The sequence below is a fragment of the Micrasema longulum genome, unplaced genomic scaffold (assembly GCF_059751315.1).
Source record: "Micrasema longulum isolate JH-2025_06_02 unplaced genomic scaffold, ASM5975131v1 h1tg000334l, whole genome shotgun sequence".
Taxonomy (NCBI): Eukaryota; Metazoa; Arthropoda; class Insecta; order Trichoptera; family Brachycentridae; genus Micrasema; species Micrasema longulum.
The window spans coordinates 210,258-226,059 of NW_028277538.1; the positions used below are offsets into that span (position 1 = coordinate 210,258).

At 33.9% G+C, this 15,802-nt stretch overlaps 1 protein-coding gene across 1 annotated transcript in view; it reads right to left on the reverse strand.

The window, feature by feature from the left end:
* Positions 1-5,183: 5,183 nt before the first annotated feature.
* The window catches only part of LOC148282370 (potassium voltage-gated channel subfamily KQT member 1-like), a 106,069-nt gene continuing 95,450 nt past the window's right edge, over positions 5,184-15,802 (reverse strand). Inside the window, exons 12-16 of the mRNA XM_088225188.1 lie at positions 13,438-13,621; positions 11,833-11,968; positions 8,905-9,061; positions 6,189-6,311; positions 5,184-5,434 (exon numbers count right to left, since the gene is read on the reverse strand). Of these exons, the coding sequence (XP_088081314.1) occupies positions 5,327-5,434; positions 6,189-6,311; positions 8,905-9,061; positions 11,833-11,968; positions 13,438-13,621 (708 nt within the window). The 3' untranslated portion in view covers positions 5,184-5,326. The remainder of the gene's footprint in view (positions 5,435-6,188; positions 6,312-8,904; positions 9,062-11,832; positions 11,969-13,437; positions 13,622-15,802) is intronic.

The following is a 15,802-nucleotide window of genomic DNA, read 5'->3' on the forward strand; positions in this document are numbered from 1 at the left end:
TGGATTGTTAAACTTTGTGTTGGTTTCAACAAATAAGTAATCCGCGGAATGTTACAGTTGAATTATCTATGCAAACGGCGGTTGCGACACGGTGCAAGTTTGATACTAAATTGTCATATTATGGACGTGGCAATCCAGTCCGAAAAATCAGGACTACTAAAATTATCGGCATAATGATCACAAATACGTCATTTTCGAAAAAAGTCTTATATCTACGTGTTCTAATGTAAACATTTTTAAATGTGCGTTATAACAGTTTTATCCAAAATGTTTTATTAGGAAACAGTTATAAAATTCATGCTTGTTATTATATAAGTTCTGTTGGTATATTTTAAGTATTATTTGATTCACAATATTGGTTTAAACCTCAGAGTAATAATGCGCCAAGCTAGAGGAGCCCAAACGTAGAAAAAACATTCTATGACTATTGGGTATTAAGTTAGCTACAGTTCGCAGCAAAACAAAGGGCCGTACTCAGGTCGAGAATTTCCAAATGGATATAAATACTTGTATGTACCTATGTATTTATTGCGGAGTTATTCCAATTAAAAAAAAAAATATATGAAAAGAAATGTTTGCGTTCTTATGATTCACCCAAATATTTCATTTTGAAGGCCATTTTCAACGAGTTGTAAATAAATCACTATTAGAAAATGGGAATCAAGTTGGGGTAGAGTGGGATTTGAACCACAGACCGTTGGTCCGTGAGTCCGAGACACTAACCACAGGACCACAATCCGATTTATTTATTTTTCTATAGTTCGCCTATATTTATTTTATAAAACGGAGAATACATGCCTGTGTTTATTTTTTATTTATTTATTCATTTTATTCACAATATACTTGTTATATTTATTGAGACATAAATCCCAACTCCATGGAACCTAAGTCCTGTGTTGAGTTTGTTTGTTTGTCCGTCACATCTCCGAAACGGCGAGTCGTAGCGGCCTGAAATTTAGACACGTCATTTAATATGCAATTTCGAGGTTAATGTTGTTATTTTTGAGTAAAATTTGAATCGACCTCTACTCGATAAAGACTCAAACTTTATAAAGATGCCTAATGCGGCTCCGGCATATTGCCCGTAAACAACTGTCATTATCAACAGTAAACATACTTTAATTCACAAATTTATCCCCTAAATTGAAATCGTATTGAAAAAATAATATCTGAAGTAAATATGTTGATATAAGGAAAGTTTTTAAGCAACGTACACGCGTCAGGACAACAAATGCCAAAAATCAATGTAAATCATGGAAAAATATTCGAAATCAATTACCCGTGAAAACTGACTCCTTTAACACCTTTGACGCTCCTACTGCTGCCACCAAACATACTGTAATTCACCATGGTCGATTTTTATTTATTATAACGTAAATATCAAAGTTATTTACAAACAAAGCCAAGCACAGCGACAAAAGCATCCGATAGAACCGTTACGCGTATGTTGTCAAATAAAACAAAATGGCCGCCAATTTGTTGCTAACCAACATCGCTTGCGTTCTATGAAACATAGTGATAGGGCTTCTCTATAGGTTGACGCATTATAACTCTGAAGTTTAAACATATATTTTAGAAAACTTAACTTAAACTGATTTATAATATTTTGAAAATTTTTGTTTCTAAAAATAATTTATTGATTTCAATGGGAAAGTTCAAATAATATACGTATTTGTTGACTTTTTATTTTTAAGAATTCCACCAATTTCACATTTCAATTTTAAATTTAAAATCAAGCACTGATTTGAGACTACTCATTAATTTTATATTACGAATGACAGGTCATATCGAATTTTAATATTCTTGAAAATGCCTTAACGAGGCCGCAAGTTGCTGATTTTACGTTAATGTTTTAACAATAAATTGGTACTTATTTGAAAAGCAAAAATATTCTCACTAAATAAAGTTTACATTTATTTAAATGTAAACAAAAACATTTAATTCGATATATATTGGGCAGTTCAATTCCTTAACTATCCATTTAAATAAATTAGTCCCAGATTGTTTAAACCTGACCATTTTTATTACAATAAATACCACTGTTGTTTTCAATAGACTCATTTAAATCTCACAGTATTTAATAATAATAATAAAAAAAACATAGTTTTTTACTAAAAATATACCAGCACATCAACATATATTAAGGATATGTTTGTTTTATTTATAATATGATATCTTACTCAGGTCACAGATTTTAACATTTCTAACGTGTTTTACTAACTTAATACGATCCTATTTGGGTAAAATTATAAACATTTCTAGATTAATACCTAAGATTTTTTAAATATATTTTGTTAAAAAATCTATTTAAAAAACGCCCATGCATGTGCGTTAAAAACTTTATTTAAAAATGTGTTATTTTGATCTAGATTAATGAAAATATTTAAAATCTAATTTTACGGTGCTCTAAACTCAAACCAGTCATCTTCATGTCGAATGTCAACTTAATTACATAAACGGAACCCGAATCCAGGACAAATGGTTTTGACTCAATGGATTCTCATGTAAAAATCCAGAAAAAATGGAGTGATCGGTGCGTTCGCCTACCTTGCTCGAGGTACCGGGTTGGTTTACTGGCAGACTTAACGTAAAACACTTGATATAAAGGTTGGTTTGCCCTGAAATTTTGCAAAAAATGTTGCAAGTGCCTATTTGGCATTTGGCGCCTGTGCCAGGCCTGTGCCAGGCCTGCCAAAGTAGGAACGCAACATATTACAACTGATAAACTAAATTCAGACTCTCTTCGCTCGGCGCTGATTTCGGTTGTTTCGACACGACATCGTAACGACTTTCAACATTTGACGAAAATGAAATTAATGCAATATGTCATTTTTAGGTTCAGTCAGTACTGTTGGCATCTATTTTATTGCATTTTTTCTTTGTTAAAGCCGATTAAGTTTATAATAAACTTCACATAAATATGCAAGTGAAATATTTTATTAAAACTTAATTTAAGGTTTATTCCCATACAACAAAACTTTCGGTTAAGTCGAAATTCGAAAAAAATATTATTTACACGAAAAAAGTTTCACTACAGGAAGATACATCTCTGTTTGACAATAAATAATAACGCTTCAGATACATGCATGCACAATAGGGTGAACCGATATTTTTTTCCGAATTTTGAAATGAAAGAGGTCTAAAAAGTTTACTTTTGGATTACTCGGAATGCAAAAAATATTTACAAAAATATTCGCTACTACTTTTGGCCCCCAACCAGAGCTTGAAGTTTTCGAAAATACGATTTTTTGCGCTAAACTGGCTGTCATTTTGTATTTAAGTAAGAAAATCAGTCCGATGAAATTTTACAATTTGAATCAAATTTTATTTAATAAGCCTCGAAGGCCGCGAATCGCACTTTGTTTTGTAATAAATGGGTAGCATTGTTTTAATGAGCCATTGTTTTCGTCAGTATTAGCCAGGCGCTCAACGGAATCAGTTCAGCGGAATGTAAACTTTTTGCATTTCAGTAGTTTAAAAACGTTTTCGAATTTATAATGTGATTAAATCATATCTTTACTAACAATTTTTTTTTTTAAATATTCATAATCGACAGAATGTTCAAACAGTTATAACCTCCAAACCTCGGTTAAGGGCCAAAAGTAGTATGGAATATATTTTTTAATAATTTTTACGTTCAATGTAATAAAAAATGTAACCTTTAAGACCCTTTTTTATTTTGATGTCTAAAAAAATAAAAAAAAACTTCATGCATTATCGGCCTACTCTAAGGCACAATAAGCACCGTGATGTTTTTAACCTCTTCGGGTCCAAGATCTTTTTTGAGTAAGTTAGGTATATACACAATGAAACGGCAGATTAGTTTTCGTCTTCTACCAACCCTAAAACAAAAATAAAACTTGGCTAAGAGGTCTTCATGCATGAGGTAATAGAAGGGGTGTCAGACAAACTACAGGGGGCGTTCTCACCGAGAATATCTCGAAGATTTATGAGTTGATTTTAGCCGCAGGTTATATGAAGACCTAAAGAGGGCCGCACAGGACAGACAAGTGACAGAGAAGCTATGCTGCAAACGTCAAAGAGAGAGAGAGCCCCTTTATTTATGATACTTCATTTTATAATGCCAAAAAATCTTATGTGCTATTCCAAAACTGCCTTAAAATATTGAAATGATTCGGTAAACTTTTCATTGACGTTCGAAATGCGACGAAAGGTGAAATTATGTCAGTTGTTCAAGGATAGAGCACCTGATACATTTTACATTCAATAAAGCTTTATTCCAATTATCATTATTTTTTATTCGAAGTGAATATTAAGAGTTTCAAGGCTAAAGGACTTAGGCCGAATATTGCTTAGGCCGTACACTTACACATATAATATAATTTTCTAGTAAATTGTCTACTCAAAGTCTACTTTAGACGTGAAACATATTGCTTTAAACATAGTATTAATAAATCTTTAAGATCATTGTATATAGTTATTAATTTAAAATAAATAAAAACGTTTATGTTTAAATTTTAAATACTTCACAGAGTCATTGGATTATGGAACCTATTATTTGATAAAAATGTTACCCATAATCCTCTTCTTGAATTTAAATACGTAGAATTATAGATAAGACAATACAATAATAGCACCCTAAAATATTAGTTTGAAAATATGCCTACAAACTAGTAAGAAATATGTTTTTAGTGATTTACTCTTTTTATTAAACTTAAAATTATGATACGGTGTTCCCTAGGGCTTTCAATTTGGACCCTCACTGTTAAACAAATACTAATTTAAGTAGACTGACAAAACTGACAGATACATTTTCGAAAAAAAATATGGAAGAATTCATAGATCTTATGACTTGTTGCCTTATTTAAGTTATCTTATTTACTTAAGCTTAAGGATCAGAGCGTTCTTAGCTTTGACATCACTGCAATCTGTAAAATTAAACTGTGACGCTAAAATAAATGCATCACTTTATGCATTACAACTCTGTTCACGATCGAAAAATCTGAATTAAATCAATCAATGAGAATTCATATTTTAAACGATCATCTTCCATCTTTTCTTTTTAAAAAAATCTCTGTCAATGTTGTTCCATTTTGATAAAATTCCCAAGGGGTAAATTCAGTATTTAATATATTGATTTATTAGTAGTAGTTACTTGGCCAATAAATATTTTTCTGTATGAATCAAATTCTTTTGTCTGTCTTCATAGTGTTATAATGTTGTTTTTCTTGATGATATTTCTCTATATGAATGTCTCCGAAGTGGTAGGTGTTAGTCGCGCAACGCTGCGGCTACGAGGACGGCGCGCCCCCGTGGGCTTGTGTCAGTCGCCCGGGGTAGCGAAACCCGGTGTCGACAGTCGCCGCTAGGGACCCGGGGGCTCCGTGTCAGCTATGAAGGGCAGGGGTTGCTTCAGAGAGAGAGAATTCAGCACATAAACCAGCTGGTCAAGCTTTTTGTCCATGTTCCCGAGCTGAAATAGGAAATAATCAATTTCACCAACACAAGAATTGTTGAGTTTATGCCATAGAATATCGTGGCTATTTGGATTTTATTTTAGTGTTATGATTAAATTCTTGGTCTCGGGCGATGGTCTGTGAGCTTATATTTACTTGTCATACCTAAACGAGACCATTGATCTGGCTACTGGAGGACTGAGTCACCTTCTCAGTTTTCTCTGGAGTAATTCTCATTCAGCGTGTCCACGTCGCGGAGGTGGTCACCTTTCACTTTAGTAGAACCATCGTAAGAACCCAGCATTGCGGGGTATAATGCGATTCCTTGCACAGGGCTATGTGTGCATACCTCAACGGCTGTGATGGCGGATATGAAATGTATCAGAACAGGCGGAAGGGGCATACATTTTTTCTCATGCCACCTGGACATATTTCGGGCTATGGGCTACTGCGAAACATCGGCGTCGGGCAGGGAGTTGTGTTGAGGATGGCAGCGGAGAAACAGTAGTCAACGGTTGTATCCTAAGCCTCAATAGCAAGAGGAGTTACTGTCTTGGCGTCAGGTGGCAACCGGCCGTAAAACAGAAATCAAACAACAAATCTCATAGACCGAGGACTAGGAGGCCTGACTCCAAGTAAATGAGACAAACAGCCAAGAGGAAAAAATTTCGATAAGTTATTTAACAAATCGCTAAAAATTAGGTTTTTTGAAGAATTTAAAATTGTGTACATTTGATAAGAAAGTCGTTATTTAAGTATATGATGTTTTACCTGCTGTTCAACTCTGTAGAGTCTTGCTCCCACAGTCATAGGCTTGACATTCCCGACTCTGTCTATTCCTGTGAGGTAACTTCCAGGTTTCCCGAGCGTCTGATCAAGTCGTCTTTGCAACTCCTGGCGACAGATAATATACATTTTATAAAACTGCATTTCATCAAAGCACGACATGGTTTGACTGAAAATATTTTTAATTTTTAAGTGCGTGAGGGTTTCACTACGTTAGTCCGAGCTTAAAATTATTACAAAAAACATGATCCTGCCCAAAAACTTAGCAGTTTAATCATCACTAACTTTTATCACAATTGATTGAGGGACAAAAGATATGCATGCAGAAAATTCCTGTGACTTGATATTATTGTTCTATTGAACAATATTTTTGATCAATGATCGCACAGCACAAAATATTGTTGCCACATTTAACAGCGATAAATACAAACAATTATCGACAGCGTATTTTAAAGATGGAATAAAGTGTGTTATTTTTCTTCCATGTAATTTAAATGATTTTTTAGTGTCACTACAGAAATTCCAATTCGCGAAGAGGATTTTTGATGTGTAAAGCTTTTTGAAATGCTGCGGATTTGTCTTTTACGGTGAATTTTTTTTTAAGGCATCATAAAGGCTATTCCACCTCATCTCAACTGGTGCGCTTAGAGTATGACCAATAATACTTTGAATAATTTCATCTGATTTTGGTATATTTGCAGCCTTCCATAACATGGATTTTTTTTTTATTATGGTTTGACCGATAATTATGTTTCTTAATTATCCAATACCTTATTTGCATCGGATGCACATAGACTTAGAAACATAATAGCTACTTTGTTATTTTAAGATTCATTTTATCATCATTTTCCAATGGACACTCAATCGGGGTGAAAACAATTATTCTTATTCTTACAGGTGGGGGTCAGTGCTATTCAAGCACCTGATGTCACTGCGACCTGTGAAGATCTATTGTGACGGGTCCCCGTGAATACTTCTCGCCCTCTAAGCCCAGGTCTATAAAGATCCTGGCTACTGTCTGAAAGGCGAGAGTTTACATTTTGCTAAATCTCCCTCTCCAAATTTAGGTTTATAAAGAGCCTGACTATTGTCTGACGAAATGATGATGAAAACAATTACTTTACAGTCTAATATTTACTTTAAACTGTTAAAATTTAGAAGTCATTATTCTTATTAAATTTAATCAGTTCATTTGTAATTAGATTACTTTTCAATTAAATAATAAAGTAATTAATTAAATTACGTATTTGTGGTAACTGCCTATAATCACTTAATAATATGTTACAAATAAGTCAAATTATTAATTATAGTAGTAATTGTATTGAGTAATTGTTAATTTTATTACTTTTTGCCCATCGCTGGTAAAAGCATACGTGTTTTCCGTGCTGTAGTATGGAGTGGAAAGATGGACTCTCAATATTTCAAAGTTCCATTGATAAATACAATTTGAAAGGTGGTTGCATATAATACCGCGTATTTCATGGGCTGATCGAGTGTCCAACAAAAAGGTGTTTGATATAATGAAAAAAGACGAAGAACCGTTAACAACTTTCAAAAGACGAAAGGTCGCATACTTTGGCCACATATTTAGTGCAGAAAATATGCCCTTCTACAGTTCATAGTGGAAGGGAAGATAGAGGGTAGAGGGGGTATCGGACGTAAAAAAACATCATTGCTGGGGAAACTACGGCAGTGGTTTGGAATACCAGATGCAGCAATGCTCATCAGAGTGGCCCAGGGTTGAGAGGAGTTTCAAGTTGTGATCGCTTAGATAAGAAAGAAAAAACGTATGTTCTATAGCGGAGAGCGAAGTACTGAAATAAACATTGTGAAGTTGCCAACACTGGAACGTTTTTTCAGTTGGCAAACCTGGCACGAACCTAACTTTAATCTATGCGTCACTTTTATATGACACTTGAAAGGAGATCGCTCGCTGCATTTCTTCTCGATCTTTTGTCTCATCTGCACGCAAGGCCCCTGGCCAGTTTTAACTATATAGGTAAACGTCGTTTTGTGCCGATTCGATTTACGCCGATTTACAATTACGCCGGTCGGTGCCGGCGTGGGATTTCCCGGTTCGGCCGACACCAGACGACAGAAGGCGCCGCGATTCTAATAACAGACACTTTAACACGTTGTTTTATTATATTACCGTGTACGCGAGCAGCCTATTGTGTGTGTGAAAGTGTTTCCGAGTTAGTTTTAGTTTTGTTTTTAAGAAAAATAAAAAGGTATATGACTATAATTTTTATTTTATTATAATTAAAATTATAAGATTATTTAAATATCAACAATCAAAGCAAATGAAATTCGATGTTTTTTTAAAAAAAGTGTGAGAATTTTATTTAGTATCGACGAACTGGTGAGTTAGTATTTATTATTAAAAAAAACATTTTATTTGATTATTATACATTTTGTTAACGAATTTTAACTGTATTTATTAAATACATTTATAATTTATTTGGAATATATATAGGATATGTATTAAATAAACATGTAATCCCGGCGTAAAACGACGTTTACCTGTATTGTGAATTCCTTACAAGTGCCATATGCCATATAGAAGTGTCGTACAGAGTGAGGTGGGTACGAATCAGGTTTGCCAACTGAAAATACGTTTTAGTGTTGGCAACCTGATAATGTTTATTGAAGTGCTTGGCTCTCCGCTACAGTCCACAGACACAGAAGATCCGCGAATTACCTTTATCCTGACCATCATGTTGAGATGTCCCTGGCTGTACTGCTCAATGACGTCTCGTACGTCATACGGCTTCCTCGCTTGTTGGAACTTGCGTCTCGCCACGAAGTACTTGATCTTTCTTATGGCTCTGATAGCATTGCGGTGAGCTTCCGTGAGCCTGTAAAATAAAAAATAAATCACGTTGAAATTATACATTTCTATATTTGTTATGACCAATTACTGAAAAAGTAAAAAAAAATGGAACTAAATAGATTGCTAAAAAGTTGCAAAGAAAGATTTTAGCTTAACCCTTTATTGCGTCATGTGACAGTTCTGTTAAAAATCTTTTCAGTGCTTATAATATCCAAAATAAAAGTTTATTTTGACCAAAGTTATACCACAGGCTACACACTATTCAATGCGATGAGGAAGTTTAGTGGTTTTTAAAAATAAAAAAAATTGTTAATAGACTGTTAAACTAAGTCAATTTAAAAAAAATAATTATAAATCGTATTATCAGCGCTACGATTTTGTAAAGTTTTGTATTTCTGAAATAACTCCGCGTGTAACTCATTCAGTTCTTCCCATTGGTCCAGAAGCGACAAGCAGACCGGAAATCTTCCATAGCTCTCAGATCATAGGTTGATTCACATGAACCAGTGACGTCATTCAAAGTAGTGCGCTTTTATCAAAATATTTTTTACTATTTTTTCTGTACATTTTCAAGAAACTTTGCAGTACAATTTAATGCTCTAATTTTTACCCGCGTAAGAAAACATTTTTTGGATCCAATTTCCCGTAGGGCTGAAGTTCCTCATTGAATCGGGTTGTGGTCCTGTGTCTAGCGTGGTCCGTGGTTCGAATTCCACTCTACCCCAACTTGATTTCCATTTTCTAATAGTGAGCTATTTACAACTCCTTGAAAATGGCCCTCAAAATAAAATATTTGCGTAAATCATAAGAACGCAAATATTTTCTTTAATAAAAATAAAAATATTAAAGTACATTTTCTCATCATCATTCCCTTTCCACACCTAATGGTGCATAGGGCACTGTATTGGCACACCAATCGCAGCGTATCTTGATAATTTTTGTTACATGAAGGTACGATGATCAGTCTTACGCTTCAGGTACTAGTTGAGGGATTATGAAATACTCTAGTGTGAAAACACCCTTCTAAGTAAATATTTATTATTCAACCATGTCGGGAATCGAGCCCGAGACCTCTCGCACGGTAGGCAAACGCACTGACTATTACTTTGAAAAAATAATTATACACGCCATTTAGTACATATTTTGAACTTTGTTGAAATACGCAAAAAAAAGTTTGTAAATATTTTGTTTTTCTTTGACAATTGAAAATACTTTCAGGCATTGTAACAAAATGTGATATTTCAATTTTTGTCATATTATGAAAATTTAGGGAAAATAAAAAAATAAGAGTAGCATTATTTTCTTTATTTTAAAGAGGCTGAGTAAAGGGTTAAGTTCTCAGTTGCTAACAAATAAATAATTGTATTTTTTTTGAAAACTTAAGATTTAATTAAAAATAATGTTTAAAGTAAAAGATCTATGAAGAATGTAAATGAGCTCTCATAAAAAAAATTATTCCAATAAAACATAAAGCAAGATAGATCAACAGTAATTTTACTAAAATTTTTGCAATTTGCACAAGGTGTGGTTTGAAAAATGCTTTTAGTAAAGTCTGTGATATTTGAATTCGCCGTATTTTTTATCTGGCGAGCTGGTGTGAATATTGTGTTTTTTGCAAAGTTGCGAAGAAAAGATGAATTCAATATTAAAAGAAAAGAAAGTAATTAAAACATGTAGTGCATTTACAAATTTTGGCGAGTGATACGCAAAGCAGTGAAGTCTTGATTAGAGATGAAACGGATACCGGGTAACTATCCGGTATCCGGACTAATTTTACTATCCGGCCGGATACCGGATATTCACACGATATCTGGCGGATACCTAATATTTATTAAATTGCCAAAATTTCATTAAATAAATGGCACTTAAAGGATTTTTTTATATCGGCCGTGTTTTGGAAAAAGGAAGTAACCTAAAATATTGATATGAATTGTTTTTTTTTGCATAAAAACGTTCTTTAGCATTTAGTATACACTTTTAAGGCCGCACATAAAAAATATTTATCAAAAATACATTTTTGATTAATAATATATTTACGTGAAAAAAATAAAGTGCTAAGGATGAAACTACCCCAAACTATTATGATTATTAAATAAAAAAACTTATAAACCACATTGACATGCAACTCATTGATCGATAAGTAGTGATCGTAAAAAAATATCATAGAAATATTTTTATTTTACGACTATCAAAAGTTTTGTTTTTAACTTCCATATAAGAGAAATTTAAATACTGGGAGTTTTTATTGTTTTTTGGTCATCTTGAAAACATTTACTTTTGTAAGTTACTGACTTTTGCCTGAATACGGTCGATATATAAAGGAAAATACAAATAAAAACTTGGTAGGTAATCTTATTAAAACTGTTTACTATTGTATAATAAAAAAAACAGTAAGTATTTATAATCAACCAGTGGCAAATTATAATGAATGAACACTAGTTTCTCTGCATTCAGAGGCAATAAACAAATGCGTTTGTTTTCGTAAACAAGGCCTGTTTCATTAAATAATAACAAAGAGCTGATAGGTAAATCCTGGCAAACTTTATCGGATACATTTGAATCAGCTGACCACGTATATATATCTGGCGGCTGGGTATCTGGCTATCTAGCTTAGGGGATCGCTGAACATCCGGTATCCGGCCTAACCACTATCCGTTTCATCACTAGTCTTGATAGAACGAATACCTGGATCTAAACTGGACAAGAAATAGACAATCTGGAAGTGTTTGTGTTTATACGAATCACAGGGGAACAACACAGGTCCACCGACATACCGATACATGAATGAGTTCTTACTTGGTGACCCTCGGAAGCTCTTGGTCCATATCGCAGTCTATCTCATCACTGGCGGCCTCTGTAACAGAAGAAGCTTGGCTGACCAACGTCCGACCACCGGGGCAGCCCTCAACTCGTCGGACGCGGTTAGGAGTACCTGGAGAACCAAACGTCATAAGCTACTCAAACTCAAAGGTATAAAAATAATTTTAATCAATTTGTACGGAGATTGTACTACTTGGTAATTGGCAAAAAATAGAATCTGTAGTTTTGATATGACTATATGAGTCATCATCATCATTTCATGTCCGCTCCCTAGTTGGAGCATATGGTATCCACAAAGAGCCTCCATGCATCTCTATCAGATGCCAGCCCCTGTCCACCAAATTCAGGTTCTCGTACCGAAGTTCTTACATATACTGCCGACAAATAGTTAACAGTGGACGTCCAGGACGTCGAGAACCTGATTCCTTGTAAAGCAGGCAAGCGTGGTTAAGACTCTCAGGAGGCATCCGCAGTATATGGCCCAGCCAACCGTATTGCCTCCGCTTGATGACAGTTGTCACCGGAGTTTGCTGCGTCCGTTCTCTTATTACATCATTCCTCACTAAATCAAACTGATGACTAAGAAGAGACATAATGAAATAAAAAATGTAAAGCTGAGATTGTTCTTCTATACAGGTGATAGAAATTGTATATAATATTGTTCTAGTGGTTACATTTATTTTTATTTTTTTAAAACTCTTTTATCTAATAAAAAGCATTAGGCTATTTTACAGAACGGTTGGCGAGTTCCCCAGGCAATTTTTTTTAGAAAATAAATATTTGCGTTCTGACGATTTTTTTTATTATTTTTAGATCTGAATTTGGTGCAATAGGGCGTATGTTATGTCATTGGCTGGTTTCAGTGGCCACTTTACACACTGTGTAACATTTACCATTCTGCCTATGCTTAAACATCGACATTTCCTCAACTCTTTCGTTTGTTGACTTTTGTGAAGTAAAAGAGCTTATTATTTGGCTCAGGTTGCTCAGGCTCTGGTTCATATTTTGCTCAAATGCAAAAAAAAAACCCTAACTTTTTTTTTTCAATGCAATGCACAAAATTTTGCTATTTTTTTAGTTGTATTTACATATATTCTTTCTGAAAAGATATGTTTTAATCGAATATCAGTGTGTTTTTATTGTTTCTTTTTCACATAGCTTCACAATTCATTGAATAAATTTATAAATAAAAATGAGAAACAGTGTTTTTTAATATGCTAAGAATAAAATATGAACAGCAGTTTACCCACGCAAGAAATGAAAAATTAAAAAGAAATATAAAATAATAAACTATGTGTTTTTAATTATGGTTGTCCCATACCCAGTTCATTAACCACGCAATGAAAAACAGATTCATTGACTGTCTCTAGCATTTTCAACATATTTCTACTAACTTACGTGTAATGGCTGTAAAAATCCCTAAGAATTTAAAAAAATGTAAATAATACATGCCTATGTAATCCTTTCCACTTGGTTCAAACCAAGACTGGAGAAGACGAAGGTACCAATGATTTTTTAAAATATATTATTCGGGTTTAAAAAGCACACGTCTGTTTTTTTCTCATTGAAAAAATCCATTACCTGCTTTAGGTTCTTCAACGTAGAAGACAACATCTCCTTCCGATTCTCTTCTACCATCTCCAGTTGGTAGTCCTTTTTCAGCCGCTGGAAACGCGTTCCCAGTAGCTCCCGGAGCCTCCATCTTGTTCCTGGACTTCCTCCTCTTCAGGACGGACGCCTTCTTCGCCACCTGCAATATGAGGGACTGACCCAACAACGCGGAGTTACGACACTCAACACTTAGACAACATTCAGGGGAAAACAAAGCTTATCTATGTATAAGTTACAACATATTAACCAGTACAGAGATTTATTTATTATAATAAATAAATCTCTATACGGTATAGAGATCTAATTCTAATAATAACTATCTATAAGTATTTCAGCGAGAACGTTTAAGGCACTTTTGACAGATGATTATAATAGTATTGACGCAGTTTTTTTTTCAAATTTTAACACTATTCTACAACAAAGTTCGGAATTCGTTTCCTATACTTATCTGTTAATATTTACGGAACTTTGGAGCGTACACACGTCAAAAGTATGAATGAAATGGACATATGGTAACTATCCGGCAAATCCAGCCTAATTCTACTACCAAGCCGGATATTGGATCTCAATATCTAACGGATTCGTAATATTCATTAAACGGATTGTTTGAAAAATTGACTTTGAAATTGAAAAGAATTCAACCCGCAAAGAAAAAAATCTCATTATATTTGAATTGAAAAGATATTTACGTGAACAAAATAAAGAACACGGGCTGAAATTATCCAAAAACATTATAATTATTTAACTAATAAACCGTATTGATTCGCAACTCATTGATCGATAAATGGTCATAAAAATATCATGAAAATAGTTTTACCTGTTTTTATTTTATGACCATTGAAAGTTTTGTATTAACTATGAAAGCAATTCTATATCCGGCTATCCGGCTTATAGGCTCGCCAAATATCCGGTATCCGACCAAACCACTATCCGTTTCGTCACTAGTCAATAGTACCTTCGTCGTTGCCGCTGGTATAAGAGCACAACTATAAACAGTTTTGCAGAAAATCTGTTGTTTGAACATTGATGCAAGAATGCATTACAGGACGACGAAATAAAAACCCTAATCTCCCAACCAGAATTTGGGTGAAGATATTTACAATGAATTAAACTTGTCATTCTTATGATCAAACAACTGATTATCATTTCTTGTACAGTAGGCCCTCAGATAATTCGGTTTAAATGATCAAAAGTCAACAAACCTTATATTACAGGAGAGTGACTGCATACAGATATTTTTTTTAATAACCATGCTTATCAACTTTATAAAATATATGAATAATTAGGACTGTAGACACGCAATTTTCCAAATGCATAAACCGGAAAGCGACTTTGTAGTAATAATGAAAAAAAAAAACCTAAAAATTGATATCACAGAACTCTTACGAATACATCCCTCTTGCATATATAATTGGGTTAGAAGTGAAATATTTCGATGGAATATCAAGCAGACAAAATTGAGAATTTTTGACACCTCCTTCTGTTCGCGTTCAACCGTGAGAATAAATGAAAAAAACAAATAAGGAGAATAAAGTAACTACGAAATTGACTATTTTTTTGTAAAATAATGAAGGAGAATACATTATTGATTAATTTGTGATAATTTTTCCTCGAAAATGGACACAAATTGTGTTAGTATCTAATAACATTGACAATTTACTGAATGGCTTAATCGATGTCCCATCGTTACTGGAACAAGTGGCATTCAATGTTCCAATCAGCCGGTTGCGAAATAATAATGTGCTGTTCCTCGATCAACACAGCGCAAACTATGGCTCGCATGCACCAATGTCCCGATTGTGTCGTATTGTAAACTCGAGACAAGATCTGGACTTTTTTGGTGTGAGTCTTTTTACATTTAAAAAATCACTAAGATAGATCGTATCTTGTCTTGAGGGAATTTATATTTTTTTTGTCCCAGCTTTAATTTAATTTTATAAGTGTCTGTATTTATTATAAGAAATTGTATTTACCAGCGTTAAAATGGACTGCATAAGTCTGTCAACTAAATAAATAAATAAAAATAAATCTAGACATATGGAGTAAATAAGTTGTCATGTAATTTTTGTAAAGGTAGAGGTGTGCAGGGAGGAGGAAACGATCTTTATGTCTAACGACATGACAAAAGACTCGAATTTTTAGCTCTATATGTTTAAAAACTAAACCTACCAAATTGTCCCTTACTCGTGTAGCTCGGGATTTTTCGGAATCCACCTAAAGTGGCTTGTCAATAGAGGACGTGTCAGGTGGAGAAACCTGACGTGTTATCCACCCCAGTAACAACCGAAACAAACCAAATTCTTTTTTAAAACATTTACGACGCAGCCGACATACT